Below are 27,986 nucleotides of genomic sequence, written 5' to 3' on the forward strand. Positions count from 1 at the left end.
TCCGAGATGAGGGAATCAAGAATTATTCCAACAAGGAGTTTCCCAGGCCTTGCAAGCCTTGAAGATGCGCTGCGCCGTCATGCAGTCCACTGGCCCGTTCCTCCCGGGTTTCGGCACCAAATGTAAAGGAACTGGGCCCCGGGCCATGGCCCCGCTTAGAACGCCTTTTATTCCCTCTTCGTCTTCCCCTCGCTAATGATGGTGATAATCCTATGTTCTTCCTCGTCCTCTTTCCTCAACAGCTTCTGTAATTATGAAAGCGCTCTAAAGGGCACGTGAGTTTTGATACACCTGCCGATGGTAAGCTCCCCACAAAGAAATCAGGCATTCAAAAATATTTCGGAAAATTCACAAAGCAGAACTTCACTTTAATTTGGCCTTTTTCTTTGTTCCCATTCGCTGTAAAAACCTTTCTTTTGAAGTGAATTTGCTGCTATCGCTTTGATCCTCCAACATACATAACTTGTACTATGTTTACTTTAACCGTCCGACTTCAACATGAAATGTGCTAAAACTAAGTACATTCTTCCTCGACAAACATCCAAATTTGTCCAAGAGTTTTCTCAGATAGACAGGTTGTGCTTACTCTACACACGGCCGGTCTGAAAGCTGGTTCCATACTTCCGTAAGCAATGAAAAAATCCCATGCACGTGGTAACATTTGACCCCAAATTATGTAAAGTGTTTTCGGGCATACGGCACGAAAAATTTATTACTTTATTTTCTACACGGAGAATATTCGGGTGCATGCTTCAAAAGTTTCAATACAGAAACTGGGTATGACCAACAAACTATATGAGTTCTGTTTACGAAATGTGCTTTGTATTGCCGTTGCGTGAAGCCGTACGAGTGTCTCCTTCATTGTCAGTATTAGAACGTCCGACTCCAAATGCCCATATAAAGCCCGTCATGAATCGGTGTCTCTTTACCTTTTAAATATTATCGTTTGGCTTCGTCACTGCTCCCAGTTCAAGAGAACTACTTGGCTAGGTATTTTTTGGAATTCTACACTTTATTTTGAAAAATCTTAATTTCTAGAATTTTGAATTTTAAAGTATTTACAAATAAAAAGTATAAAATGTGTCATATACTACTTTAAACTGATTACGGTGAGAGCGTATGTTGATGCCATCATTAAAACTTAACCTTGCAGCATTTAACCATCTATCGCACGTAACATTACCGGTAAAGTATCTGCTCACTTCGCCCTGAGTAGTTTTCTAAGGCAAACTTTTACGCCTCACTCTCTCATTTTATTTGTGCTTCATACTACAATGCGTCTTGGTTTTGCGGCTTTCGGGGATGCTAGGTGATAAAGCACTTTTTTTCCGGCATGTGCTGTACAAACCTCAAGCTGCTTTGACATTTAAATTTAACTGAAAAATTTTAATAATTACACATGCGTCAGTTGAAGGGAAAGTAATTTCAGGATCTGCTGGATAGGAAGAGGTACACAAAAAACTAGGTGACCTTTTCTGCTCAAACTGAAATAGTTTATTTGAGAACTTGCTGGCTGGACGCCTACTACCACTGATTTTTGGTGTGGCCAGATCCACGCACGCTTGGCCTGTCCCAAATGGTGTGAAGAGGCCCACGGCAGACGTTCCTGATAGCTTGCAAGCAGCGATTGACGACACGAGGGGAAGCATGTTCCTGAACCCACAGAGCGCAGCCTGAAAGAAAATCATGAGTGGAATAGCTACATTTCGTCGCAGTTTACGGGTGATATGTACAGCTAAGAAATATACCTATAGCACCTTTCTTGCCTCAAGTGAATAGGGCAGAGCGTTATGAATTGCACATAGCCGGCATAGTCGAAATCAATCGATAAGATTTTCAAGATATACACCAACGTAAAGAAAATGTCACAATTTATATGAAAGAGCACGCGGCGCCTCGCTGTCCATGAAAGATCAGTTACTAATACTGCCTTCACTTCACCTAACATTATCAAATGGGACAGAAGTGTCGTTTGTAAATGAGGTTAGAATATCAAGCACTCGTTTTATTGGATTATAATTGATTTCGATCTTTAAGTGTTTAAAGCGCCGAAGTTATTAGCGCCTGGGCCATGAGGCCCGACGTAGGGGAGGTCTAAGGATTCATCTCACGTCATGGAAATATTTAAGGTGAACCCAAGTGTGGGCGCACAGGCGTTGTACGTTTTCGCAGCATCAGAAAAGCACCCAACGCGGCCGGGATCAAACCTAGGTTCTTGGGCTTAGCGGCAAAACGCCATAGCCATGGGGCCACCATGACGCCAAGCAATATGTTTAGAGCACAGAACTTTGGCCGACAATAATCTATATTGGCGGGGGCGAAGGCGACATCCACGGGCACTGGGACGGTTACGGCGTTGTAACTGAGAGAGCGAGGACACAAAGGAAACTGCAAAGGTAAGTGCAGCGATAGTGTTCGGGGGAGGGCTGTATGTTGTTCCCGCACTAGACGCTGGCCTGCGCGACGATTCGCGAAATAGTCAGGGGAAGACGTGCGCGGGACGATGGTGGCCGTTCAGTTCCCAAGACGTACTTCCGGCCGCCTACGCCGGATCTCGCCATTGCTGCCTTCGAGACACCAGTGGAGTGACTGCTCCCTCAACGATTATGTGCATTGAGTTAGCACAGTTTAGCAGAGGTAAACTGCGGACAAATTTTGCAATAGGAAGCAGCATAGTCTTCCACTTTATTTAAGGGCTTTGGTTAGAAGCACGCGACGATGTGTCCAATTTTTATTGTTTCCGCTTCGTGTGAGGCCAGTTTGTTTTATAGATTAGCTTGAGGCGTTGCTTCCTTCAAAACTTGGTAGATACGGGCAAAGACGGAATTTAGAGTCTTTGTATGTAACTCGTTGTAAACATTCATTTTTTACTTTAGCATATTTCATAGAAAATGCACGGAGAGGGCGCTTTACCATAGCTGCCGAAAATATGCGTTCGCTCAATAAATGTTAAAGAGAGCAATAAAAATTCCGCAAAACCACGATTCACGAAGGTAAAGCTATCGACACTCTAAGCGTTTCTAAACGACACAATTTTCGAGCAATGGTTTATCTATAACAACCACTTGGTTTGCGTAGTGCGCCGAAATCCAGGCATCCAGGGACGCTTGAGATATATGCCTTGATATTCTTTCTTCCTATAGCAAAGGTCGATCAAATCGTTTCTCACACAAGTTGATACCTTACTCGTGAGCACATCTTGAAGGAAGGCTGCTGTTTAGAAGAGTAGAGCTCAGAGATATCCTGAATCATTCATAGCAATTTTTTCTTACCGTAGTCTGGATGTGCAAAGTTGACGACAAAGCAGTGGCGGTAGTCAGCAAAGGGTATTCGCACAGGGTGCAGTGTATGGGGCTCTGAAAAGAAGAAAAAACACAGAGCGATAACTGTAATCAATAAATGTTTATCATTCAGCCGAGTTTTCACAATATATATGCTGTTGAAATTGCTTGAAAGACACATGGAGCAAAGAAATCACACCACCTTTGCCTGAATTAAAAAAAATTGGCTGTGGTCTTCGTCTCCATTTACAATTTTTTGCGTTGGGTAATAGACGTATGTGGCAATATATAGAACGATCATATATTTGTTGGCGGCACGGGCCAATCATTAAAACACATTTGCAATATTTTCCAACACTGTCTACTCCACTAATTTTATTGTATCGATACTACCGAACTTGTACACCACAGAATGCTGCTATTTAGGTGCTGTTTCTTGAAAAAAAATTGTTCTTTGGACAGCGTAAGTGTTTTTGGAGAGATGTATCGGTTTTTAGAGTCTGCAGTTTTTTATTATATCTTGAAGTGCTGCTGGAGCGCCTGGCACATAAAAAGTGGTATTCAAAGTGATTTCCAAATTACTTATTTGTTGAAGCGCTAACCGTACAACACCGAAATTTTAAACCACGGGAATTATAAAAAGGCGGGAGAATGAGGACGACCCCGTGGCTGAAGTAAATGCAAGTTACAGACATAACAAGCTCAATGCAGTTTTTGTTTATTCAATCAAATTTTTTCGGTGAAGCCATTCATTGGCCGCTCAAAAATGTTCGAAAACCACCGGCCCTTCTTTGTAACGTTCTTGCAATTTTTTGTGCATGGTTAGCACAACATCAGACACATTTGTTCCTGCCAACAAAAGAAGAGAAGGGTATCGTGTCTTCTCTCAATAACCATTTAACCGTTTTGAGATTAAGGCCCGGTGGCTACATTAAAGTAATTGCTTGCGCTCAGTGAGTGGCATCCTTACCCTACCTTATCAATGCCCAGCTTAAGGTACACATTTTAGATGGTATTTTCCCTTTCGTTGTCTTTTTTTATCATTTAATTAGTGTACTTGTTTGGAACCAGTACCTAACTTGCGTGAAGCATTTTTTTTTCTGTTCTTGATTAGTTTCTTTGAAATGTTTTTAAGATTCGCGCATAACAACCACGCGTTTTCCTGAGTGCAGAATAAAATTATTTTACACTTGCCCTTGCTAAATGCACTTTATCGAGAAGATTGCGGCACGTGTATGTACAAAAGTGAGTCTTCAGCTCCACCTGTGAAGGGGTTTTGTGTAGATCCCTTAAAGTTAAACAGGATCCAGATGCTTCTTTTCCCGGTTACGATATAAGGCTCCAGGGTATACCTTATTTTCGACTCATGCACGTGTTTGTTATACTGTTTAAGGGCACAGGGTAAGCCCTATACTTCCCATGCATTTTTGGCCATTTTGAGGTACATTTTTCTCGGCATCTAATAAAGGCATATACATAACGTATATATCATTTTCTTTCAAATTTTGTGCTCTTTTAACTGTACTACAATTATGAACATCCTTAAAAAGTTCAGTTTTTTATAATTTTTTGTCTGTTAGTACTTAAATTTTTGCATTATTTTAGCATTAAAAATTGTGTAACAAAAAACCTGTTGCGTGTATACTTTCAATTCTAGTACAGCAGGTGTGAAACGTTATGTAGATGACAGGGGAAAAAATCAGCTCGTTATCGTGAACGATATAGGATATAATGGTACCTATGTAAGAAAAAACATTGTTTTGAGATAATTGAGTTTAAAGTAAAAAAAGAGATTAAAAACAATACTTTTTTGCCAAAAACACCACTGGAGCCATTTATTTAAAAACCACCAGCTTCTTAATCACTGCCAAAGTCATTTTTTTGCTTTTTACCCGGTCGTCTGTCCTTCCTTGACTATTTTGTGCACCATCGTACAGATCTCCTCACAAAGTATTTTGCTTGTGGTCAACCTATTTAAGCGACTTAATGGTGGTGTTGCTTCCAGGTTTTGGTCTGAATGATTTCAAAATGCTGGCTCATGCGTTGCTTCATCATTTAATAAAAGAACAGCATCTAATGTTACAGTCATTAGAGTGTGAAGCCCAAAAAAGATGTTTTTTTGTTCGCAGCTTCGAAGGGCAAATGCGGAAAAAACGTGCAACAGGGTCTTGGGATTGCCCTCACTGAAAAATCAGCTCTGCAATGGTTCCTATGCCATTTCTTAATACAGCTGGTTCCAGAAAACATTTTGATCTGAAACTGGAAGTTTTTTGATGAAAAAAAATGACAAAAAACCCTGAGAACATTCTTAAGAGGATGTGGGCACTTACTACATGCTTACGGGAAAACTGCTTTTTAGCGAGAAATAAGACTTTTTAAGGCAAGTGTGAATATGGAAAATGTGCGCAAGGAATTGAACTTCCCTAATTGCGAAGAAAAACAAAAAGTCATTTTTTCAAAATTTTGCCTTACCCTGTGCCCTTAAGAAATAAGGAAAATAATACTTCATGTCCGTGAGAGGAAAACACTTAATAAAAAAGCAACATATACATTTCTTTTCCTACTGTAGCCAAACGAACAACCAATATTGAGATCATTGCCTGAAGTCTCATGGCGAACGATTGAAATAGTTTTTTTTCTGCTATTTAACGCATTAAAAACAGCTCATAGCCAAATTTTAAAGGCGTAAGCAGCACCTGTATTGAAAGCGTTTTAGTGTACCCTACTCGTAACAGTGATTGACTTGAAATTTATGGTGTACTTGGTAATGCTCCACAAGTTGAAACCGCCGTTATTACACGCCTCTTAGTCAACTTGCAAAATCTCCGAACTACACTAGAATATATCTGCAATGGCATCTAGTTTGTATTCTGAATCATGTATTTCATTTCGCTTCATCAAAACTGCAAGTCGTAAAAATTATTATTAGTGGAACACCAGATTTATGCGTATTTGCTAAACAGTCGCCGTATGGGTATAGAAGAAAGCTCTACATCTTTCCTGTGTAGCAAGTGCGTAGGCATTAGGCTCCATTGCACTTTTTATGAAATACTCACTCAATCTTTAAGAAATCCCTTAACTCCCCTCTCTTAACACGTTTCCCTCACTTCCAGTAGTTTATCAGTTAACTCTCACTGTGAAACCGGCTAGCCTGTTTGTCAGCTCAGTTGGTACAGCGACTACCTAGGGAGGCGGTGGTTCCTAGCTCAAATCATGGTCCAGGACAAACTTAACTTCAATTGCGAAGTTCTTAAGACAGCTGCATAGGTGTTCTTTGTTGCGCTGCGGCTGCATTTTTGATGGATGTCAAAACTTTCTTCACGGAGATTATAAATGTTCCCTTAATTTCATAAATTAATGATAAAAATCACTTTTCCTAACTTTTCTTACGTCCCTATGTTATCAATCTTTAGTAAAATTTTAAACAAATCCTACACGTATGAGAACTTTAATTGTATCACCAAAAATGGATGCATCAGTGCATGTTTGCAGAACCTCACTGCAGCCATACTGGCATCGCTGTGTAGCAGACGTCGTTAAGAGGACTGCTTCAGAGTGGTAAAAAACATACAGGAACTATTATTAAGCGGACACTATTGGGAATTAGAGGAATCATGCAGACATAAGCATTTCACTTACCATGCTCCATAAGATACAGGAACTGATCCGAATGCCCAAATAGCCTAGCAGTCGATCTGCCTTTGTGCCTTTGTGAAATAATAAAACTAGGTGAACATTTCATGCTACTCGCACGAGGTGTTATCAAGCTTAGGTTTTTTGTTGGGTGGTTAACATGCAACTTATGATTTTAGTGAATACAACTTAGCCGTTGTAGGTGATGAATACGATCATATACTTTCTTCCAATGTACACTTCCACATCTCAACATTTGCCTCCTGTACGGCTCACCCTTCTTTACAATACGATTTGAATGAGACTCATCTACAATGATAGGAAGGTTATGTGCTGAAAACCGACCTAAGTAACTAACGTCTGCTGCTAGAAATTTTACACTACGTCTACATATTATCCTTTTTAAAAAGATGTGCCGAATTTTCGCCGATCAGAGAAGCGGCTTTTAGTTTCTTCATTTCAGTTTAAAGATTCCAGCAGTGCGCAATTTGTTGAAAACTTGTTCCAGATGTACGCCAAACTAAATACATTGTATTGAAGGTTTTCGTGGTGGTTTTATGCACATGAATAACTAGTAGGCGCCCAATACTGAGGCAAAATTTAGAAATAAATTTTAAGTCACTGTGAAGTATATGTCTTCGGCTTACTTCTGCCAAAATGAAAAAAAGAGCCATGAAGCATTGATTTACGTCAACAGCGTCACCGTACTAGACTGTACACTTTACAAAGAGCCCCAATATTTGCCAAGGCGGGCTGTTTGATAATTGTGCTGAAGCCATGTAATAGATGCAAACGGCGCAGTCAAGGTGGCATTATTAGCCGGGCTAGCAGAGCAGGCTTACGAACACCTTTTGTAAGGCAGGTACAATATACAGCCCGAATGAGTCGTAGCCTTAGAGATAGGGCACATCACAGGGAGACGAAAATAAACCGTATATCTATGTACGCACGAGGTGCATTCAGGGAACCTCACTTTAAAATCAAAAGGAATTTCGGCAGCGCTGTAGGTTTCAGCAATGTTATATTGGGTGACGTAATGACGTTGTGCATGCATTTCGACAAAGAAAGCTTATTCATATGAGGAGTTGGCTCGGGAAATCTCCTTCATAACTTCAATACAAACACGAAAAAAGGACACGCAATCAAATCAGGTTCAAAGGTGTCTGGTCCGTCATGCGGGTTTAATGAATTGTGAAGACTTTCATCGTGGTATCAATGCTATAGGCTGGTAAAAAGATAGAGTTCTTGTGGCGGTACCGGCAATGGGTAACTTTTCAAATTGTGCATTATGAATAAAACAACGGCAATGTTTTTGGCGTTATGAGATATATTGACGGTGAAGAATTACTTTAAAAGGCACTGCAAAGGCATAAACGGGATTAGAATGCAGAAAATCTTCCTGGTGGAGTGGAGATCAGCTCGGAGCTTGGTAACTTTTTGGCCTGTATTTCCGGTTCTTCTCTTGCTTTGTTACCCCATTTGCCTAATATGTACAATGAACGTAATATTGTTTGCACTGAAAGAAGTGATGCAGCATCTTAGCAGACATGACCGGGAGTCAGAGTAAATAAGAAATCCTTGCGCCTGGCAACATGAGAGTGAAATGTTGATTGCTTTTAAACGGCAACAAAAGATTTTATGTACGCGATAAAAATTGAAGCCGCTATGATCCGCTGTCGCATTGTGACATTTCTAAGTGTATTTTGCGTAATGTTATTGTTGGGCAGCCTAACCAATCACTTGCGTTCGTTTTTCCATCCAGCAAGACAATGTATACATGTTGTCAATTGAACTGAAAATGAGGTGGGTTAGGAGTACTTTTTGCTAGACAATCTGAGAGTTGCAAATGTGTATAGTATTTTTATTTGAAGTTTCAACATCATAACATTTTGTCTCTTAAATCTATAAAGAGTAGAAAATCGTACACCTTGGCGGATACTGAGTTTATGGCAGCGACTGATATTTCGCATTCTCCAGTCGAAGTTAGGTAAGTTACTCTGAATTAAAAACATTTTTTCTATTTTTTCTTCACATAGGCGAAACATAAGCGCAAACTATTCTCATTCGAATACTTTTCAAAGAAAAGCATTGTTGACTCAGGTAGAACTCAATTACTCCATTGTCAATATGCCACATACCAGTTTGGATTCTTGGAAACATCACGAGACTACAGTAAAACCATTCTTTCTCCCTTAAAGGGACACTGAAGTGATATGTAAACATTGCGGGATTACTTGCGCAAATTGTAGTCCGGAGTCCCCAGACCATGTTTCGCCCACCCTGGGCACGTTTACGCGATTTTATTTAGTAGAAAAATTAATTCGAAAATGCTGTCCTCCTCTCTTTACGCTCGCCCATTTTCTGCGGCGTTTTCGTGTGACGTCGAGAGGAGCCGAGCTCGCAATTGGCTGCGCTACTGCACGGCTCCCCTGCCTTCAGAAAGTCAGTCGGCCTGGTTGGCCCAGCGTTTCATCCGCCGGCCGCCGACGGGTCGTCGCAATTCGTTCGCTCAGTTGAAACGAAGCCAGGACACGTTTGTGAATGGTAGAATCTGCCTTTCTTTACTTGGTTAGTTTGTACACTGTATCTAGCTCCAAGTCAAGGTCGCTTCACACAAGCGCTGCACAAGCGCACATGCGAAGCTTCGCTGACTGGTACGCCAGTAGGAAAATATAAGGCCTCTTGAAGGCGGGAGAAGAGTCAGCGAAGTCAATATAGGTACTAAGGAAATAAAATAAACTGATATTTTTACCGTACAGCGTAAAACTAGGGTGCGGGAAGCACTTTTTTGCGCTGGGCGAACAAGCACAGCGGTCAGCAGCACGACTACGCATCTGCGAACGCTTTTCCGTCTACGAAATGCAATTGCTAGACGTGAGCTATTGTGGAAACTCGGGCGACGCTTACTGCACGAGCGCAATACAACAAATAGTCACCTAAGCTGCTTGAAATGCCAAAACTAAATAGAAGTGTAAACTGGTTGTACAATATATACCCCATATTACCAAGGTCAGCGGAGCTCGCTCCGTGGCCGAGCGGTTTGGGGCGCTAGATATGCAACCGCAAGTATTTTGCAAGTCAGGAGTTCGAATCCCCGCGGGTTGGTCCTTTTTTTTCTGTAAGTTAACTTTTTCGTTTTCCACCGATGTTTTCTATATTGAGTTCACCTTTTTTTGGGCCGCAACGTTCATGGCTCCACGAACTAGTTCACAAAACGCGCGCAGGCTGGCACTGGCGCGCTAGCGAGTTCTCGTTGGCGTGCTAATGACATAAGCACCGACTGCTTGCAGGCAGCGGGCACAGGCCAGAATGAACAGACCCTTGGCCTGGTGCGAACACGCTTTTTATGATACAGGCATGAGGGAGGCAAGCTCCAAATATGGGGGAAAAGCGCATGACATTTGGGCGTCTGCGGGTACGCGGAGGGCGTTCATGCACTGCGTAGGTTTCGGCTAGAGAATGCTACGATTCCAAGCCGTCCTAGGAGGCTTATCTTTATGCAATTTTACAGCTGACGACATGGCAGAAGCGCGTTACGATGATTACTGAATTATTGAGCATGCCCATCCAACAACGCCAATGGTTGTGTTTTACAGAACCGAAACCGAAACCGAAACCGAAACTTGTTTCGTTGCTCACCTTGGGCATCGTCCAATCACGGTGCCCGCTCCTCCTAACGTCACAGCTTTAGTTGGTGCGGCCGCCGCAAACCGCGCATTGTAGTTTTTCTTCTTTCGCGCTTTGTAAAATAATTACCGATTTGTCAATCGTAAAAACGATGAAAAGTGTGCTAATTTGAGCCAGTCTACGCAGTGCAAGCAAAAACGGGAGCTAGACAAATTCACTTCGGTGTCCCTTTAAGAGGATTAGCTTTGGAGTTACAAACACGACAATCAATCAAATTAACTTTGTTATGTTGTTCAAAGTTGCTAATTGGCAGATGTAAGGTACTTTGCTGAATAAAACTTGTGTGACTTCGCCAAATAGAGAGTTGCTGACAAGAACCCGAAAAAACATTGGTGAATCACAGTAGTAAAAGCTGTGTAATTGCGTCCAAAAGGACTGATAGCCTCGTAGAGGTTTAGCCATTTGGCTCAAATTGCGATTTGAGTGCGGCGCACATCTCTACACGGCTGTCACTTCACCTACTTATTCGAATTGGTAAACAAAATTAAAAAAATTAAACAAATAATATAAATTGCAATAAAAGTGAACAATTCAGTGGTATTTTTATGTGAATTGCTGAGGTTACATATCTTTAAATCTGCGGAATCACAATGAATAAAGAGTGTAAAGCTATTGCGGTGCATGTTGGTGAAAGGCTTGTCATTCGTCTCTATTAAACTATTGAAAAAGTCAGATCGTTCACCGCTGAGTTTTGCTTAGTTGGTGTAATACGTTCTGGCACAAAACCCAAGTAACGAAATTATGCACTGGTATTTCCTGTTTTGTTCATTGGGGTCTTGAGCATACGGAGCCGTAAACATTATTTTTTTAAGAATTCTGAAACATGCACTCCTGAATGTACTCAATGCTGGTTTTAAAATGTGCAGAACAGCTTCTGTAAATTATAAATATTTCGTACACAAATGATTTACCTGTGTGACCGGAAGTGAAAATCAACAGTTCCCCAAACAGGACTGAGGCGTGTGAAAACTGCCGGCAGAATTTCATCTGGATACTTTGTGGTTGTGGCAACAAGATGGGCCCTCCAAAAATTTCCGAAAACCTAGAACCGCAAAAATAATAAAAGGATATTAGGAAATCCTTTATGATCACCATCGTTGTGGTCTAGAAAGCGTCTTCTTTCAACACCTTTCGCAGCAGGTGCAATATGCGCGATAGCGAATGAAGGCTGCTTGCGACGTGACTTAATCACTTGAAAAGATGTTGTGGAAGCGGAATTTTCTATAAATCTTCAGGGACGTTGCAACAGCTTTTCTACGTATTTTGTGTGCTGGGAAGTAGAGCGGCAATTTTTGCCAACCCTGTGTTTTTGGTACAGAGACAATTGTAATGCCGAGGTGTGAACATGGCGTAAAGGACAGGTTGCCAATAGCTTTCGTCTAATAACGTAAGCTAAGGTCGATTATAAAATCCTTTCAAAAGTAATAAAAGACCGTTTTTATGTCCAGGTCTGAGGTGGCGTTAGAGATAATTTGTCAATCTTATCACGTAAAACGAAATATTTCACTGAATAGCAACCCATGTTAGAAAGTACAATCTCACAGGCTTTTTTCCTCGGATCAAACATTTGTTTAAAGGAAGGAAACAACTCCTGCTACACATGCACAAGCACCGCCCCAAGCGTATGATTCTCCAAGAAAACTGCTCCAAACAGGGCATCTCCTTTGTAACGCCGGATGATGCTGGGCATATTAACCTCAGTTCGCATTCATCTCAATGCGTACACTCATGCAACTGCATTTTATTGCAGTTGGGGTAAACTCCCCGAGACCTGTTAATTGATCTCTCCTTCGCGGTCCTGATTACCCACCAGCTGTTGAGCACTCAAGCACTGTTTCGGCGAGGGCACCGACACAGTGGACTGTGCTAAGAATCTTCATGCCGGGCAAGACAGCTTCTGGAAAATGAATAATGCAGCCTTAAACGCGCGAGCCCTGGCTGGCGAGGAAGCTCAGCTGTGGTATAGCAGGTCCTATTGAGCATTAAGTCGAATATCATAGCCTTATGCAAATATAAATCAACTGCACAAGGCTTCATGTATTTCTGTAGCGGGCTTATTCGGAGCTACCAAGGGCCTCAAAAAAGAAACGAGTGTGGCAGGTGGGTTCTTGATCCGAAAAGATATTGTAGCAAATGTCGTGGACTTCTTCAGAATAATAAAGTAGTTGAAGTCGTTTAAAGACATACCGGTTAAAGATAGCACATGCCAAAAGCTTGTACTATCACCGACAGCTTGTTACGATGATGAGACCGTGGACAGTTTCCGGGGCGATGACAAACTTTTCACAGGATGTCTGGAGAGGCTATCCAGGTATCCTGGCTCTGACACGCAGGACTATGAATAATCTTAACACTTGACTCATTTTCGGTTAGCGGCTAATATTGCCGTGCTAGGTGAGTGCGCAGAATTTTTTAAACATATTTGAGACCCACAGTGAGGAAGTGTGCCGTTCACGAAAAAAATAGCGTAAATCTAGCGTGATGATGAAGCAACATACAGAAAGCTCCTTCTTCAGCGTGGGGAATGAAAAGACCGAATAAACTGAAGAATATGGCTAACTTTCATATGCTTCCAGTGTTCATACCAACTACCACGAAACAATCCACCGCAGAAAAGTTCGGATCTAGGTTTCACTCGGAAAACACTCCCTAATAAGAAAGTGTCGGCTACCGCTGTCACTAAAAAACAGTACAAAACGAATGAGCCCAGGCTATGATAGCGGAAAGAGCGGAAACGTGGCGCCTTTTACAACAGCTGAAGAGCAACGTTTGGTGGGTTCGACGGGACATAAAATGAAGAATGATGGGAGCAAGTCGTGAAAACCGGAAACAACCTCCTTCGTCAGGGAAAAACTCGAATATTCAATATCATAGGTAGAATTAAAAATACAATGGACTTCGGCTCGCCATGTAAGAATTCGAAGTCCCAAACCGAGACGTACCAATGTAATAGGGTGCATACCGAAAGAAGAGGGCAGAAGAAGAGTAAGGCCAATAACTTGATGGAAGGAGAAAAAGAAAATTTGTAGGCGGAAAATTCACTCTGAAAGCGCTGGGCAGGAGCCAGTACTTGTCAACAGAAAATGATTCCGTCCTTCACCGTTCGCAAATATGGTGTTGATGAGAGTAATGATGGCAGTGATGATAACGAGAAGAGAACGATGATGTGCTTACCATAGCAGCGGAGCAGGGGCTGCCAATAAAATCGCTACAAATGTACCCACTTGCGTACGCTGCTAGGGAAAGCAATGCGACAGATGATAGCGATAGGAAATACATTTTCTATTGGTGCTTGAAAAGCCGTTATTGGCACAAAAAACAGAGCACTAAACTGAGGCAGAAACAACGAGCCTATAAGCACTGCTGTTAGGTATTTCTTTTTTCTCAGCTATCTTTATGAGCAAAAAAAATTGCAGCCTGCCATAACATGGTGAAAAGCGTGTCCTCTTGGAATCTACAGCACAAATATAGTTCAGTACTTCTTGAAAGCGACCATTGTTTTGAAACCTACAGCACCTGTTGTTTTGTCTTCAGCCCTCTTATTTTGGCTTTGAAGGCCGTCGATTACAAGGACCACCTATTGTGAAAACTAAAAAACAAAACAATAAATACAAAATCGGTTCCCCTGTCAACCTCGTGTTCGAAGCGAGTCCAGTTGCGACTATTTCAAACACTTCTAAGCTATGGATGCACAGGAACGAGCGTCACAACTAATTTGATCATGTTGAATTAATTGGAAGCTTTTGACACCCGGAGACTGCCATCTTTTGCTAATTTCACCGACGGAGTGTCATATCGCTGCCAAAATAAATGGATGTGCAAGAAATCAGCTCCTCACATCTTCTTCGACCGTCACATTGCAATCCTCCAGGGTACTCATTTTGACGTTGTGGATATACAATGCCTCAATAAAAGCAGACATCAGGGTTAACGCTTATGAGGTGGCTAGCGATGCCAAGCATTTGTGTCAAGGTGGATGTATCGGTTGATTTTTTGAATCCTGAAACCGTGGCGTAAAGTCTGTTATCATAAAACGTGTTGCTGGGCTAAACGGCTCATCGTATGCGCTAATAATAGCCCACAACAAACATACCCCAGTCGATGCATTCCACACTCGCACTGCTGCGTGCTCCCCTACATTGTACAGCGAGAGTTACAATGGCCGTAATCTCCCGCCGTTTCGCTTTGCCCGATGGCCATCGCGTCAGCTGAGTGGATACCGAGCTGGCAGCGGTTCGTACGGAACTTGCGGCGGCTACGGAACCTAGCAATTCCTTAGCCTCCGCCGCTCGCAGCGCCTCTCACCACGCCAAAAAATAAATAAAACCAAAAAACAATATAAATAGAAAAAACTGACAAAGCTCAAAAATACCAATAAAAAATAAAATGAAAGATCGTATTTATGGAAGGGGCGGCTGGGTAGGATTCGTCGTCAGATATGCAAAGTGAGTCGGAAAGACTGAAGGGAGCCAGGCTCCGTCGTCGGAACGAAACCAAGAGGAGCCAGCGAGCCGAGCAGACGGACGAAGCAGTAGCCGCATGTCTCGAGAAGCGTCCTAAAGGCGCAACCACAGGGGGCGTTTTGATCTCGTCTCCGTCCCTCGGCGTCTCCTAGCGGAAACGCGAAACAGACGCGGAGAGAACCAAATTCAAAAAAGAAACCGCCAATATAACCAATTAGGCAGTTTTTAGGTAACCGATCAATCTGGCAGATGTTGGTGGGATACATTGTGCTCTCCAACGTTGTTCGCGTCGCAACCAGGAGACGCCGCCGGCCGCCAGACGCGAGCAAAACGCTCCATGTGGTTGCCGCATAAGCATACAGAGCATCAAGCTAAACAACAACATTAATCGTACCTCTCGTTACGCACACCCAGGCATAACTGAGTTAAGCCACAGCCAATTTTTTGTAGTCTACAAATATATTTTTGCCAATACTAAGGGCTCACTTCAGATCATCACCCACCAATTAAGGCACTTCGATGCCCCAGCAAATAAACTACTACATGAACGGCAGAAAACCATCGCCTCCTGTTGGCCGCGCTACATGGATAGAACATGGCACACAGCAGGCTGACTGAAACCTTTTTTTCAAGTTTATGAATTTATCAGCTTATGCTAGCTGAACCAATGCGACCAAAATGTGTTGGTGTAACAACATCCACGCACGCATTGCTGGTCCCCGCTGGTGTAGAGCGGCCGAGTGTAAAACTTCGTGATAGCGTCCAAGCAGTAAACCACAGCGTGAGAAGGTTTGTTTTACCTGCCCACAGACGTAAGCCTGAAAATTATTTCTCAATACATTGTTTTGTTTCATTGATCATTTTGCCGCATGGAGAACGACCTAGTGTGCATTTAAACCTCTATGTACAGCGTTGTAAATATTGGCTATGCGGTGTCCTAGTCTGAACTGACTTATATATGTTATACCGCTAAAACATTGCACTTAAGGGACACAAGAAACATGGTCAAACAAATCTGATTACCGATTTTTGGAAACACATGACACACCAGTAAGGTCAAGCTCTGTAGTATCAAATATTTTCTGATTTCTAGGTAAAACAGATTAAACCACGGTAGCGCCAGCTCATACAGGAAAGCGCACAGAGATACAATACTTGCGCAGTGATGTTTGTGGCAAAAATGTAAGCGCTGCTTAAACACCTTGGTGTTTGATGCATGTGCTTCTAAAAGTGTCTGTTCAGTTTTTGGGATTGGATTACGTCACATTAATAATAAATAGACTGAGCTTACATCTTTCTCTAAATCTTGAGGGTGCTAGTCTGGGATCGCGTTAACATGTAGTCAGAATGAATAAATTCTAAATATGACTAAAAATGACTAAATGACTAAAAACGAAAAATGACTAAAACGACTAAATTGACTAAAAACATAAAATACGAAGATTATTTCTCGGAATTTTTAAGTGCGCCAATGCCATACTCTATTATATAGCTAATGCGTTACTCGCCGCTTGAGCGTGAGAATGAATCTTTCCGAAATGTTCTAATTGTAGAAACCCTAAACCGTGACTGGATGTCCTAAATAAATACTACAATTTTTTTTCACCAAAGCCTGCACATGCATAGTGGCCGACGAAGCAGTTCCTAAAGTCAGCTAACAATTCACAAATCCTGGGGGTGTGACAGGTCCGAAATCGAAAACCCGATGCATAAATCATCAGTAATGAACCGCTGCCAGTATTTATGTGAAGATATTTGTAGATTTACTCGTATCTTGCATGTATGAGCCCTGACTGAAACACACATTTAGGAATATAGCTGTTTTTGTCGTGAGTGAAGGTGAGGAGTTACGTAAGAAAATTATGTTTAAAAATGGCACACCATCAACTAGTTGTCAAGGCCGGAGGAACAGCAGAGCTGGCAGCACCTCCCTTTAATCGTAGGCACGCCTGTTGTCCCTCCCATAGATGGCAGAACTTGCCCCTAAAAATTCTTCATGACTGCAACGCTCGAATCGGTTTTTCCGATAGCTTTCACATCTCTTCTAAAATGAACCACGTAAGCAGGCGCTAGAACCCGCAGAAACCGGCTTCCCAAACTCGTTGTATGTAGCGCCGACTTGGTGTCTGTGCGCCCCACTTCTGGAGCGAACTCTGAGTTCGCGCCATTCTCCGAGCACATCACAATTCTCCGAGTTCTCCGAGCACATCACAAAACATTTTTTTCACTCCCGCACTTTGCTGATACTGCTCCCAATTGCTGGTGGGAAAATAATTAAAAAATCATCCACGAAGCGGAATACCTTCTGAACAGCAGACTCATTGAGTGCTTCCGGCAGCTTCCTGTCAAGTTGCGCCAACACCAAGTCACTGAGGATGTGGGTGAGGCACGTGCCTATACCAACTCCCTTCTTCTGGACGAATAGATTATCTCTGAAGCGAACTAAGGTGGACTGCAGGTAGAATTCAAGCAATTCCAAAAAGCCTCCAATGCTTAAGCAACAGGCATTCTGGAGTTTGGTAGCACCATACGAATGAATGCCGTCTCGTACTGCTTCAAAAATAGTGTCGTGGAGCAATGAATACTACAGGTCTCGAACATCAACAGAGAAGGCGCGTACGTCACTTGGGCTCTCTACCCTCAGAAAGTCTGACACTTCGTGTGGACGTCTAACGAGGAAGGGATGCTCAATGTCTAGTACGGAGAGTGATTTTTGTAAAAAAGGTGCCTATGCACCGCTGGCATGTTACTCTTCCTAACACAATTGCCCTGAAGGGGCAATTGGTTTGTCGGTCTTGACAGTGAAGAGAATGCTCAGGCTGGAGGCCTTGCTGCTCCTAGCTGAGGCAGCCAACGTTTCGAATCCCATATGCTCATAAAGTTTGAGGGCCTGCTTCTTCACCTTCGACTTTTTCACGGTTTGGACCAGCTTGCAATTTGCTGTGAATGGTGGCTTCAGCCTTCTGGTAGTAAATGGTGTCAGGGGCCACCAAAAACCCGCCGTCCTCGTCGCATTGACGCAGTTTGAGGTTGTCCTCCCGCAAAAACTTCACAACACAATCGGTCCGCATACCTTTGTTGCTCTTCACTGCTACAGGGAGGATGTCGACGCCTGCGTTAATGCACCTGTCGACGACTTCTGCTGTTGCCCTCGAAGCTTTGCTGCTTACAAGTGACAAAAGTTTGTTCTTATCCATCTTAGGTTGAATGCAGAACTTCGGTCCATGCTGCAGAGCACTTTTTACACGATCTGGTACGTCAGCGCACGGCGGAAGCGTCTTTTATGGAAGAGAACGCAGCAGCTTTTGCCAAGTGAACTCGGTGGCCTGTGATACAGTGCGGAGTTTTCGGGAGAAGCGCCGAAGTCCCCCACCAGCAGCGGCCTCTCTGAAGCATGCCACCCGTAGGCACTCCTTCATGCTGAGACCCACCACCAAATAAGGTTCTTCAAGGAGGCGAGCGCACATGAGAAATATGCGAGGCATTCCTCATTCACAGCAGAGGATCGCCATGCGTCAGCACACCGTAGGTGGCTTTGCTGCACAAGGAAATTGCATATTGGCCGGATGGGAGGAGCTCACTGGTCGCTTATGTAATCACGTGCATGCTGGATAAGAGCTTCTCTGCCTCTTTGCTATGCCATCCCGCTTTCCGCAAGTAGTTCTCTGATAGCCATGCTAGTTTTTTGTACCCTTTTAAATGTTCTTTCTTTCCAAAAATAAACATTTGTTAGTCAGCGCCCGGGCTTGTCGCCTCTGCACTCAGTCCCGTCCCTGCGCTGTTCAACTTTATGCAGATGGAGACTAACTGTGGTTAACACATCCAGCATTTGCCGAGCTTACGAAGGAGGTGGCCCTGTTTAAAGAAGTTTTCTTGGCGAAACATCAGCCAGAAATGCAGTTTGTGCTTGTCTTACAGGAATTGTTTGAAATCGTTAAAAAAAATTCCTAGCGCCGGTTGCTGATCCTTGAATTATCCGGCTTTATTTCATTATATTGACCAAATGTCGTTTACGCCATCTTCAGACCTGGGCATTAAAACTGGCCATTTATCAGATTTTTTCTCGACGTTAGCTTAAGTTACCATACGAAAGCTATAGAAAAACTGTCCTTTACGTGATCTTTCTACTTCGGTATTACAATTATATGTGTACCAGAGAAACGTGACAGAAAATAATCGCGTCTGTACGCCCAACCACACAAAATACCTAGAAAAGCTGCTACAACGTGAGTGAAGATTTAGAGACAATGCTGTTTATACAACATCTTCCCAAGGCGTTATTTCGCATCGCAAGCGGGATTCATTTCCAATGCCGCATACTCTACCTGCTGCAAAAGCTGCGGAAAAATGAAGCTGGTATCGACCACAACGATGGCAATCATAAAATAGTCCTTATTATTTTTTTTATATTTTTGATGTGCCAGGTGTTCAGGAATTTTCGGAGGGCCCATCTGGTTGCTAGCACCACCACGTTTCCAGATATGTTTCTGCCGGCAGTATTCACACGTTTACGTCCTGTTCGGAGAACTGTGGACTTTCACTTCCGGTCATACAGGTAAAAAATTTGTGTACAAAATACCTCTAATTTACACACGTTGTTGAGCATAATTTTAATTCTGCTTTTAATACATTCAGGAACACACGATTTTGACTTTTAAAAACAGTTTATGGCGCCTGATGCTCAAGATCAGATAGGACAAAACATCAAATACAAGCACAAAATTTGTTTACTTTGCTTCAGGGAGACGTGTTGTTTTTCAAACTAAGCAAAATACCGTTGTGAACGAGTTGACTTTTGTATTACTTTGTTAGAGATGGCTGGTAAACCCCACACAAACATGCCCCGCATTAAGTGAACGCACTTCATTACTGTGACAACGAATATTAAAAGTTTTGTTTCCCCTATAATTTACCTGAACAGCACTCCTGATTTGTTTAAGTTATTGCAATTTATATCTCCCGGAAGAAGTTACAGAGAAGAAATTGTGACATGAAATATATTTAATTTTAAGCACGTTTTATAGGAGTAATGACAATCAACTTTGGATGTCTTCTGATTTCTTTTCCAATTTTGTATAGCACATCAAATGAGAATGCGTATTCAGGGCCGGGTACAAAGTTTGGTCACACCGAAATTGCAATTTGAGCAGAATTCGTTAACCGCTGCGGGACCATAATATTTTTTGGACAAAATTACAGACGTTTTGCTGTCGTGATTGTCGAATATTCTGTCAGTTTGCTCTCAGCGCATTTAGATTTGGTTAAGACACATACATTTTATTCCGGAAAGTACCTTACTTTTGCTACTTAGCGGAATTCATCAACGCAAGAGAAAGAGTTGGTTTGATTGAATGTCGGGTAAGAAGCTCCAATATTACACGTTTTATGGAAAAACAGAATAGCTGTTGTGGTATGCGGCATGTTTATGTTTAAGTTATTTTTTTTACATCCCAGACAACCAATTTCTTTATTAAAAGTATATAAATGAGAATATTTTCGCCTATGTTTATTCGGTGTTTGTATTGGATAAAATAAAAAAATTGTTGTTTATTCGGAGTATCATACCCAACAAGGACCAGATATCGCAAAATATTAGTCGCTCCCGGAAACGCAATACACGTCGAAACGTACGATTTCCTACCCATCAAAAATTTAAAAACGAAATGTTATCTTGAGCTTCAAATGAAAATACTACACACGTCCGCAACCCTCAGGGTATCAGAGATAAAGTACACCGATTTCACATACGCACATCTTATTGTCAGTTTAATTACAAACATGTATACATTGGCTTTTAAAGTGAAAACTGGACACAGGTGATTTTTAAGGCTGCCGAACAATACAATTACTTACACACTTAGAAACGTCAAATTTTCGGGTAATCACAGTAGCTGCAATTTTATTCGCCTGCATAAAAAAAACAAGAGAAGAACCGAAAATACAGACAGGAAAGTTTCGAAGCTACCAGCTGAATTCCACTTCAGCAGGAAGATGTCCTATGTTGCAATCCGGAATATTCCCTTCTCGGGCATTTCAAAGTAATTCTTCCCCGTCAATGTATCTCGTAACGCTCAAAACTTTGCCGCTGTTTTATTCCTGGTGCAGAATTCAAACTTAGCCCTCTATGCAATGTTACCCCATTAACGTACCGGTACAAGAACGTTGCCTCGCTTTTACCGAAATATTAGCATTAATCTGACGATGAAAGTCTTCCACAATTGGGGAACCCGCATGACGGACCAAACACATTTGAACCTGCTTTGATTGCATCTGCCTTTGTTTTATTTCTATTGAGCTTATGATGGCGATTTCCTGAGCCAACGTTTCATATATATAAGCTATCGTTCTGTAACCGTATACAGAACATCATTAATTTGTCCAATATAACATTGCTGAAACCTACAGCGCAGCCTCAATTCCTTTTGATTTTACAGTGAAGTTCCCTGAACGAATTTTCTGTCTAGGTTTATATATAAGGTTTATTTTCGTTTGCCTGTGATGTGCGGTGTCTTTTAGGTTATGAATCCCTCGGGCTGAATATTGTACCTGCCCTATAAAAGGTGCTTGCAAGCCTGCTCTACTGGCCCGGCTGCTAACGCACCCATTACTCGATGGTTTCCATTTATTACATGGCTTCAGAGTGATTATCAAATAGCCAGGTGTGCAAATATTTTCACTCATCGTACATTTATCTTTCTACAGTCTAGTACGTTAACGCTGTAGACAGTAATCAATGCTTCATGACCGTTTTTTTTTATTTCGGCCGAGGTAAGCCGAAGACGTATATTTCACTGTGGCTTGAATTGTATCCCTAGATTTAGCCTCAGTATTTGGCATCTACTAGTTAATAATGTGCATACAACCACCCCGAAAACTTACAACACTATTTAGTTTGAAGAAAAGGTAAACAACTTTTCTACAAATATTACCCTTCATGCCTCTTGGGCTGAATTCAAGAGGAAGAGGAGGAATAAACTTTTGTTATGCGAGCCTTAGGTGCTGATGTCTGCGCATCCGCTTGTGTGGGGTTTCCTGTAGTCCGGGATACCCTGACCTGCGCTGGCCACCCGGGCCCCCTACACCATCCTACGCTGGGAGGAGAGGTCGGAGCCGGTCACCTGTGCCACGAACTGCACGTATGTAGGTTGGGGATTAGGAGTAAGGATTGGGGTTTGTTGACAGCCCTATACCTGATGGTATAGGGCGCCAGAGTGGGGGCAGTATTTGCAAGATGGGGGTAGAGGGTGGGGTACATTCAATGGAGTAGGGTACTGTGGGGGTAACAATTCGTTTGTAGTCGTCGGAGTATTGTACCTTCGGGTCTGGATAGGTTTGGGTGGGGGGCTTCGTATTGTTGGCGCCCGTGCCAGTAGTGGGCGAGTATATCGGCGTATTTTCTCAGGCAAGTAGGCTTGGGGATGTCATCATCTTGTACTTTATCACCATCTCGGGAAACGGCCCGGTATGTATGGGCGGGGGCAGCGGCGTGTGCCGACTCATACCTGTGAGGGTTTCGTGGCCAGGTGACCAGTGAATCTGTAGTTCAGGAAGTCGTTTAATTTGTTTTAGTATACGTAATGCTGGTAGTGATATCCGACCGAACAGAAAATTGCGGCATGCAGCTTGGGAGTCTGTCAGTATAACTGCGTAGTCTTCGCAAATGGTAGCAGCTAGGGCGATAGCAACTTCTTCGGCTGTTCCGATAGAATTTGTAATGTTCCTGACTGGGGTAACTTAAAGTTTCAGTGATGTGCAGAATTTCGACACTTCAATATATAAGGGATATTATTTAGAAGGAGTGTAGAACGTCAATCATCAGACGTTTCCCGGTTTTGAGCACCATAACCTTACTATCATTTTAGTGAGTCTCATTAAAATGCGTTGAAACAGCAGTAAGCCCTACAGAAGGGAAATATTTAGGCAGAAAGCGGATGATCGTATTTCATATCCTACAACGGCTCAGTTTTTACGCATTAAAATCAGATATTTCATGCTAACCTGCAACAAAAACACTACTCTGGATAGTACCTTGGCGAGTAGCATGAAATGTTTACTGAGATTTGTTATTTTACAAAGGCACCAAGCCAGACGTACCGCTAGACTCTTTGGGCACTCGGATCAGTTCCTGTATCTCATGGACCATGGTAAGTGAAATGCTTATGTCTGCACAATTCTCCTCCTTGCCCCTCGTGTCCGCCTATTAATAGCTCCCATTTGTTTTCTACCCTTTGAAGTTTTCCTCACAACAATCTCTGCAACACAGTGATGCCAGTATGGCTGCAGTGTGGTTTTGAGAAAATAAGTTGCTCTAGGTTTTCTTTGTAATACAAGCAAAAGGTTCTCAAACGTCGTATTCTGTAGCATTTATTAAAATATTTCGCTAAACATCGATAACAAGAGCACGTACAAAAGCCAACAGTTAGACGAATTGAGGTTTTATTATCATTTTTTTAAACTAAGGGAACACCAATAATACCCACAAAGAAAAATTTGACATCCTTTTAAAATGCAGCCGCAGCGCAATACAGAACACCTATGCACGCGTATCAAGGACTTTGCTATTGAGAGAAGTTTGCCCTGGACCATGATTTGAACTCGGGACCACCGCCTACCTAGGTAGTTGATCTACCAACTGAGCTCACCAGCAGGCTAGCTAGTTTTATGGCGAGGATTAGCTGATAAACTAACCGAAGTGAGGTAAACATGTTAAAAGAGGTGAGTTAGGGGAGCTCCCCATAGTTTACTAGGTGTTTTATGAAAATTGCCATTTGAGCCTAATACCTACGCACACGCTACACAGGAACGCTGTAGAGATTTTGTGTGTAGCGATACGGCTGCATTTTTGGTGGATCTCAAATTTTCCTTTCAAATACTTTCCCCACATTAGTGAAAACACGCAAATGTGGTGTTTCACAAAAAATATTCTTTAGGCGTTAGTTCAGACAAAAAGGTATGAAAGACGTGATCAAGAAAGCAGATGCGATTGCATATATATCCCTGGTTGTAGTTCGTAGATTTTGCTTGTTGATTAATATGCGTGTAATAATGACTTTTTCCACTTGTGGAGCAGTACGAAGTACTCCATAATTCGCAAGCTACTCGTAGTTACGGGTAGTGTAGACTGAAACGTTTCCAATACAATTACTGCTGATGCCTTTAAAATTTCTCAAAGATTTATGTTTTAATGATATAATTATCGAAAAAAAGTGTTATATCGTTCGCTCTGGGAGTTCCTAAAATGATCTCAATATTGGTTGTTCGTTTGACTACACCAGCAAAATAAAAAGATCAGTTGCTTTTTTCCTAAATATTTTTCCTTCCTGGGCATGAAGTATTATTTTCCGCATAAGAAATGCGTGCATGAGTTGGAAAAAAGATGTTTCACTGGTGGCTTATAGTCTAACCGGAAAAGGAGGCTGTGAATCCTATTAAACTTCAAGAGACCAAAAAGAACAAATTAAACAGTTGGAGTTGAAGACTCAATTAAGTACACACAAGGGCATAGACTCCTCAAAAGATTGTATTGAGCAAGGGCAAATATCCAACATCTTTATTCTGCACTCAGGAAAACGCCTGGCTAATAGAGGCGAGCGTTCTTCGAAATATGAAAAGCGTATATGCAAAACGGAGAAGATATAATTCACTACAGTGTGGTGCCAGTTCAATACAACTCGTGTGTTTATAAGGTAAAAAACACAATTTCAGAAAGGATACCATCTTAAAATGTGTATCTTGAGGTGCATATTTAAATTGCCTCCTAAGGATGCTGCAGAAGGAAAGCAATCAATTACTTTAATGTAGCAATGGGGCATAAATGTCGTGCGGTCCAACGGTTATTGAAAGGAGACACAGGCGCCTTTTGTTCTTTGCTTAGCAGGAACAAATGCTTTTAATTTCGTGCTAACCATGCAAGAAACATGGCATGAACAATGTTAGAAAGTGTGGTCTGTGGTATTCGAATGTTTTTGAGTGGGCCCCTAATGATGCACAGTGGAAAGATGATTCTATAGAGACAAAGTGCATGGTAGTTTCTCTATCTGGAACTTGACTTTACGTCAACCACGGTGTCGGCACCAGTCTTCCCCATTTTTATGAACCCCGCCGTTTAAGAATTGGGAGTTGTGCGTTTAGCGCATCAATAAACCGAATAATTTAAAATCACTTTAAAGGGTTCTTTCATTACTGGCAAGTTCTCCAGCAGCACTTCATGATATAATAAACAGCTGCAGACTCATTAAAACGACTACATCTTCAAAACACTTGCACTAGGCACAGACACTTTTTGTTAACAAATAGTAAAAATAGCAGCATCCTGTAGTGTACGCGTCCGGTAGGATCGCTAAACTGAAATTAGCATAATAGACTTTATGGAAAAAGTGATTTACCTACTTAGAAATCTGGATTAATTGATTCGCACGCACCGGCAACAAAGAGATGATCCTTCTCTTTAATGGCCACATATGTTTATTATGAATTGGAAAAAAATCGCAAATGAAGAGCAGACGTGCACCCATTTATTTAATTCAGGCGAAGCTAGTGTCATATATTTGCTCCATGCGTCTCTACAGCAATTTCATCAGAAAATAGACGTGGACAATCGGCAGTGTTATAAACTTTTATCGCTTACAGTATAGTTTTCTGTATTTATTTGTTTCAGAACCCTATACAGTGCACCCTGTACGTATACCCTTTGCTGACTACCGGAATTGCTTTGTCGTCCACTTTGCGCATCGAGACTACGGTGAGAAAAAATACTATGAATGATTGGGGATATCTATGAGCTTTCCACTTCTAAACAGGCACCATTCCCGAATGATTTAGTCGCACGTAAGATGTTATCTTGTGTGAGGGACAGTTTGATATACCTTACCAAGGGGAACAAATAATTTCACGGCGTTTTATTATTACAAGCGATAATGCCTGAATTTCCCCGCGCTACAGAAACTCTGTATTTGGTATACTCGAAATATTTCACGAAGACTGCGTCGTGGAAAAACGCTTAATGACCCGGAAGCTTTACTTTGGTGAATTTTGGTTCTCCGGAGTTTTTCCTACTGTTAACATTTAATGAAAGAACACAAATATTCGGAAGCTATGCTAAAGCGCCCTGTCCTTGTATTTCCTGTGAAATCGGCTGAAATTAAAAATAGACTTTAACAACGAGGTACGTATAGACTAGAAGCTCCGTCGTTCCCGGTATCCACCAAGTTTTCAAGAAAGCAATGCCTCCAGTAAATCTAAAAGCAAACTTGCCTCACACGCAGTGGAAACAATAGAAATGAGACGACAGTGTCGCGTACTTCTAACCAAAGCCCATAAAAATGTGGCTAGCGGTTACGATAATTACTATTGCAAAATTTGCGCGCAGCTTAAATCTGCTATACTGTGGTAACTCAACGCACATAATCGTTGCGGGAGCAGTCACTCCTGGGTTCTCTCGACGGCAGCCATGGGGAGCCTATGCGTTGGCGGCGTGAATTCGGCCTTAGGAATTGAACGTACATCCTCGTCAACCTCATGCCTTCCCCTCAACGTTTCGCCAATGGTCGCACCGACGAGAGTACAGTGCGGGCACAGCATGCAACCCATCCCCCCCCCCCCCCCCCCGAACACTTTAGCCCCGCATTCCTCTGCAGTTTTCTTTCTCTCGGCACTCGCTCGGTTACAACGCCGTCGCCGTGCCTGTACCCCTGGCCGTCACCTTTGCCCCCGCCAATCTAGAGTAGCGGTGGCCAAAGTTCGTCTCACTGCAATATTGCTACCCGCCACGGTGGCTCAGTGGCTATGGGGTTTTCCAGCTGAGCTCAAGAGCCTGTGTTCGGTAACGGCCGCGGTGGGTGCATTTCTGGTGGGGCGACAATGTAAAACACCTGTGTGCCAGATTTCCGCTCACCTTAAGGATCCCCAGGTGGTGCAAATCGATAAGACTCCCCCCCCCCCCCCCCCACCCTACGACGGGCCTCATAGCTCTTCTGCTCATAGCTTCGGCGCTTAGACCTCACAAACAGTCATTGTTCAATAAAAGGGTTGCCAGATTTTCCTAAGATTTTCCAACATCGTTTACAAATGGAGCTTGTGTTCCAATTAGTGATCATTTCAGGTAAAGTGACGGCACTACTCATATCTGATCTTTCTTGACAGCAAGACGGCACGTGCTGTTTCATATAAATTTTGGCATTTTCATTACGTTGGTGTTTATGATAAAACTTTTATCGATCGATTCTCACCAGGGCGGCTATATGCAATCCGTAACGCTTTCACCGATTCACTTCAGGTAAAAAAAGCGCTATAGGTATTTTCATTAGTCGTAACTATCGCTGCTAAACTGCGAAGAAAAGTAATTATTCCACTGATGATTTATTTTCAGGCTGCGGTCTGTGGGTTAAGGAACACGCTTCCCCTCATGTTGTCCATCGCTGCTTGCAAGCTGCAAGGAACGTCTGCCGTGGGCCACTTCACACCATTTGGGACGGGCCAAGCATGCGTGGATCTGGCCCTACAAAAATTCAGTGGTCACAGGCATCCAGCCAGCTCCAACTTCTAAAATAAACTGTTCCAGTTTGACCAAAAAATGTGGCCAAGTCTTCCGTGCCCCTCTTCCTATGCAGCAGAGCCTGCAATTAGTCACATCGAACTCTCGCTTGGGTATTTTAATTATTCGGCGACATTTAAACGCCAAATAAGCTTTAGGTTTGTACAGCTGATGCCACAAAAATAATGCCTCAAGACCCAGCCTCTACAAAGTGGGACAAAACCCAGACGCACTATAGGATGAAGCACACACGAACTAAAATTGTTATTCGTGAAGGCGGCCAGTCGCCATTGCGTATGTTTGCCCTAGGGAACAACTGATACAAAGTGAGCAGAGACTTTACCGGTAATGTTTAATGTGATAGACTGTTTAAATGCTGCAATGTACATT

General features: G+C 42.5%; 1 protein-coding gene and 1 long non-coding RNA gene across 2 annotated transcripts; one reads left to right on the plus strand and one right to left on the minus strand.

The window, feature by feature from the left end:
* Positions 1-1,447: 1,447 nt before the first annotated feature.
* Positions 1,448-13,988, minus strand: LOC144144958 (uncharacterized). Its single transcript, XM_077676459.1, has 5 exons — positions 13,776-13,988; positions 11,513-11,643; positions 6,921-6,988; positions 3,273-3,356; positions 1,448-1,673 (listed from the first exon to the last, which is right to left on the minus strand). Exons 1-5 carry the CDS (start codon positions 13,878-13,880, stop codon positions 1,525-1,527), a joined length of 537 nt encoding a protein of 178 aa, XP_077532585.1. The 5' UTR covers positions 13,881-13,988; the 3' UTR covers positions 1,448-1,524.
* A 5,508-nt stretch (positions 13,989-19,496) lies between these two features.
* LOC144144959 (uncharacterized) lies at positions 19,497-27,591 on the plus strand. Its single transcript, XR_013317385.1, has 4 exons — positions 19,497-19,619; positions 23,141-23,208; positions 25,722-25,805; positions 27,432-27,591. It is a non-coding gene; the product is annotated as an uncharacterized LOC144144959 (long non-coding RNA).
* Positions 27,592-27,986: the final 395 nt, after the last annotated feature.

The sequence above is a fragment of the Haemaphysalis longicornis genome, unplaced genomic scaffold, assembly GCF_048455015.1.
Source record: "Haemaphysalis longicornis isolate Haplotype H1 unplaced genomic scaffold, Haemaphysalis longicornis Haplotype H1 scaffold_7, whole genome shotgun sequence".
Classification (NCBI taxonomy): domain Eukaryota; kingdom Metazoa; phylum Arthropoda; class Arachnida; order Ixodida; family Ixodidae; genus Haemaphysalis; species Haemaphysalis longicornis.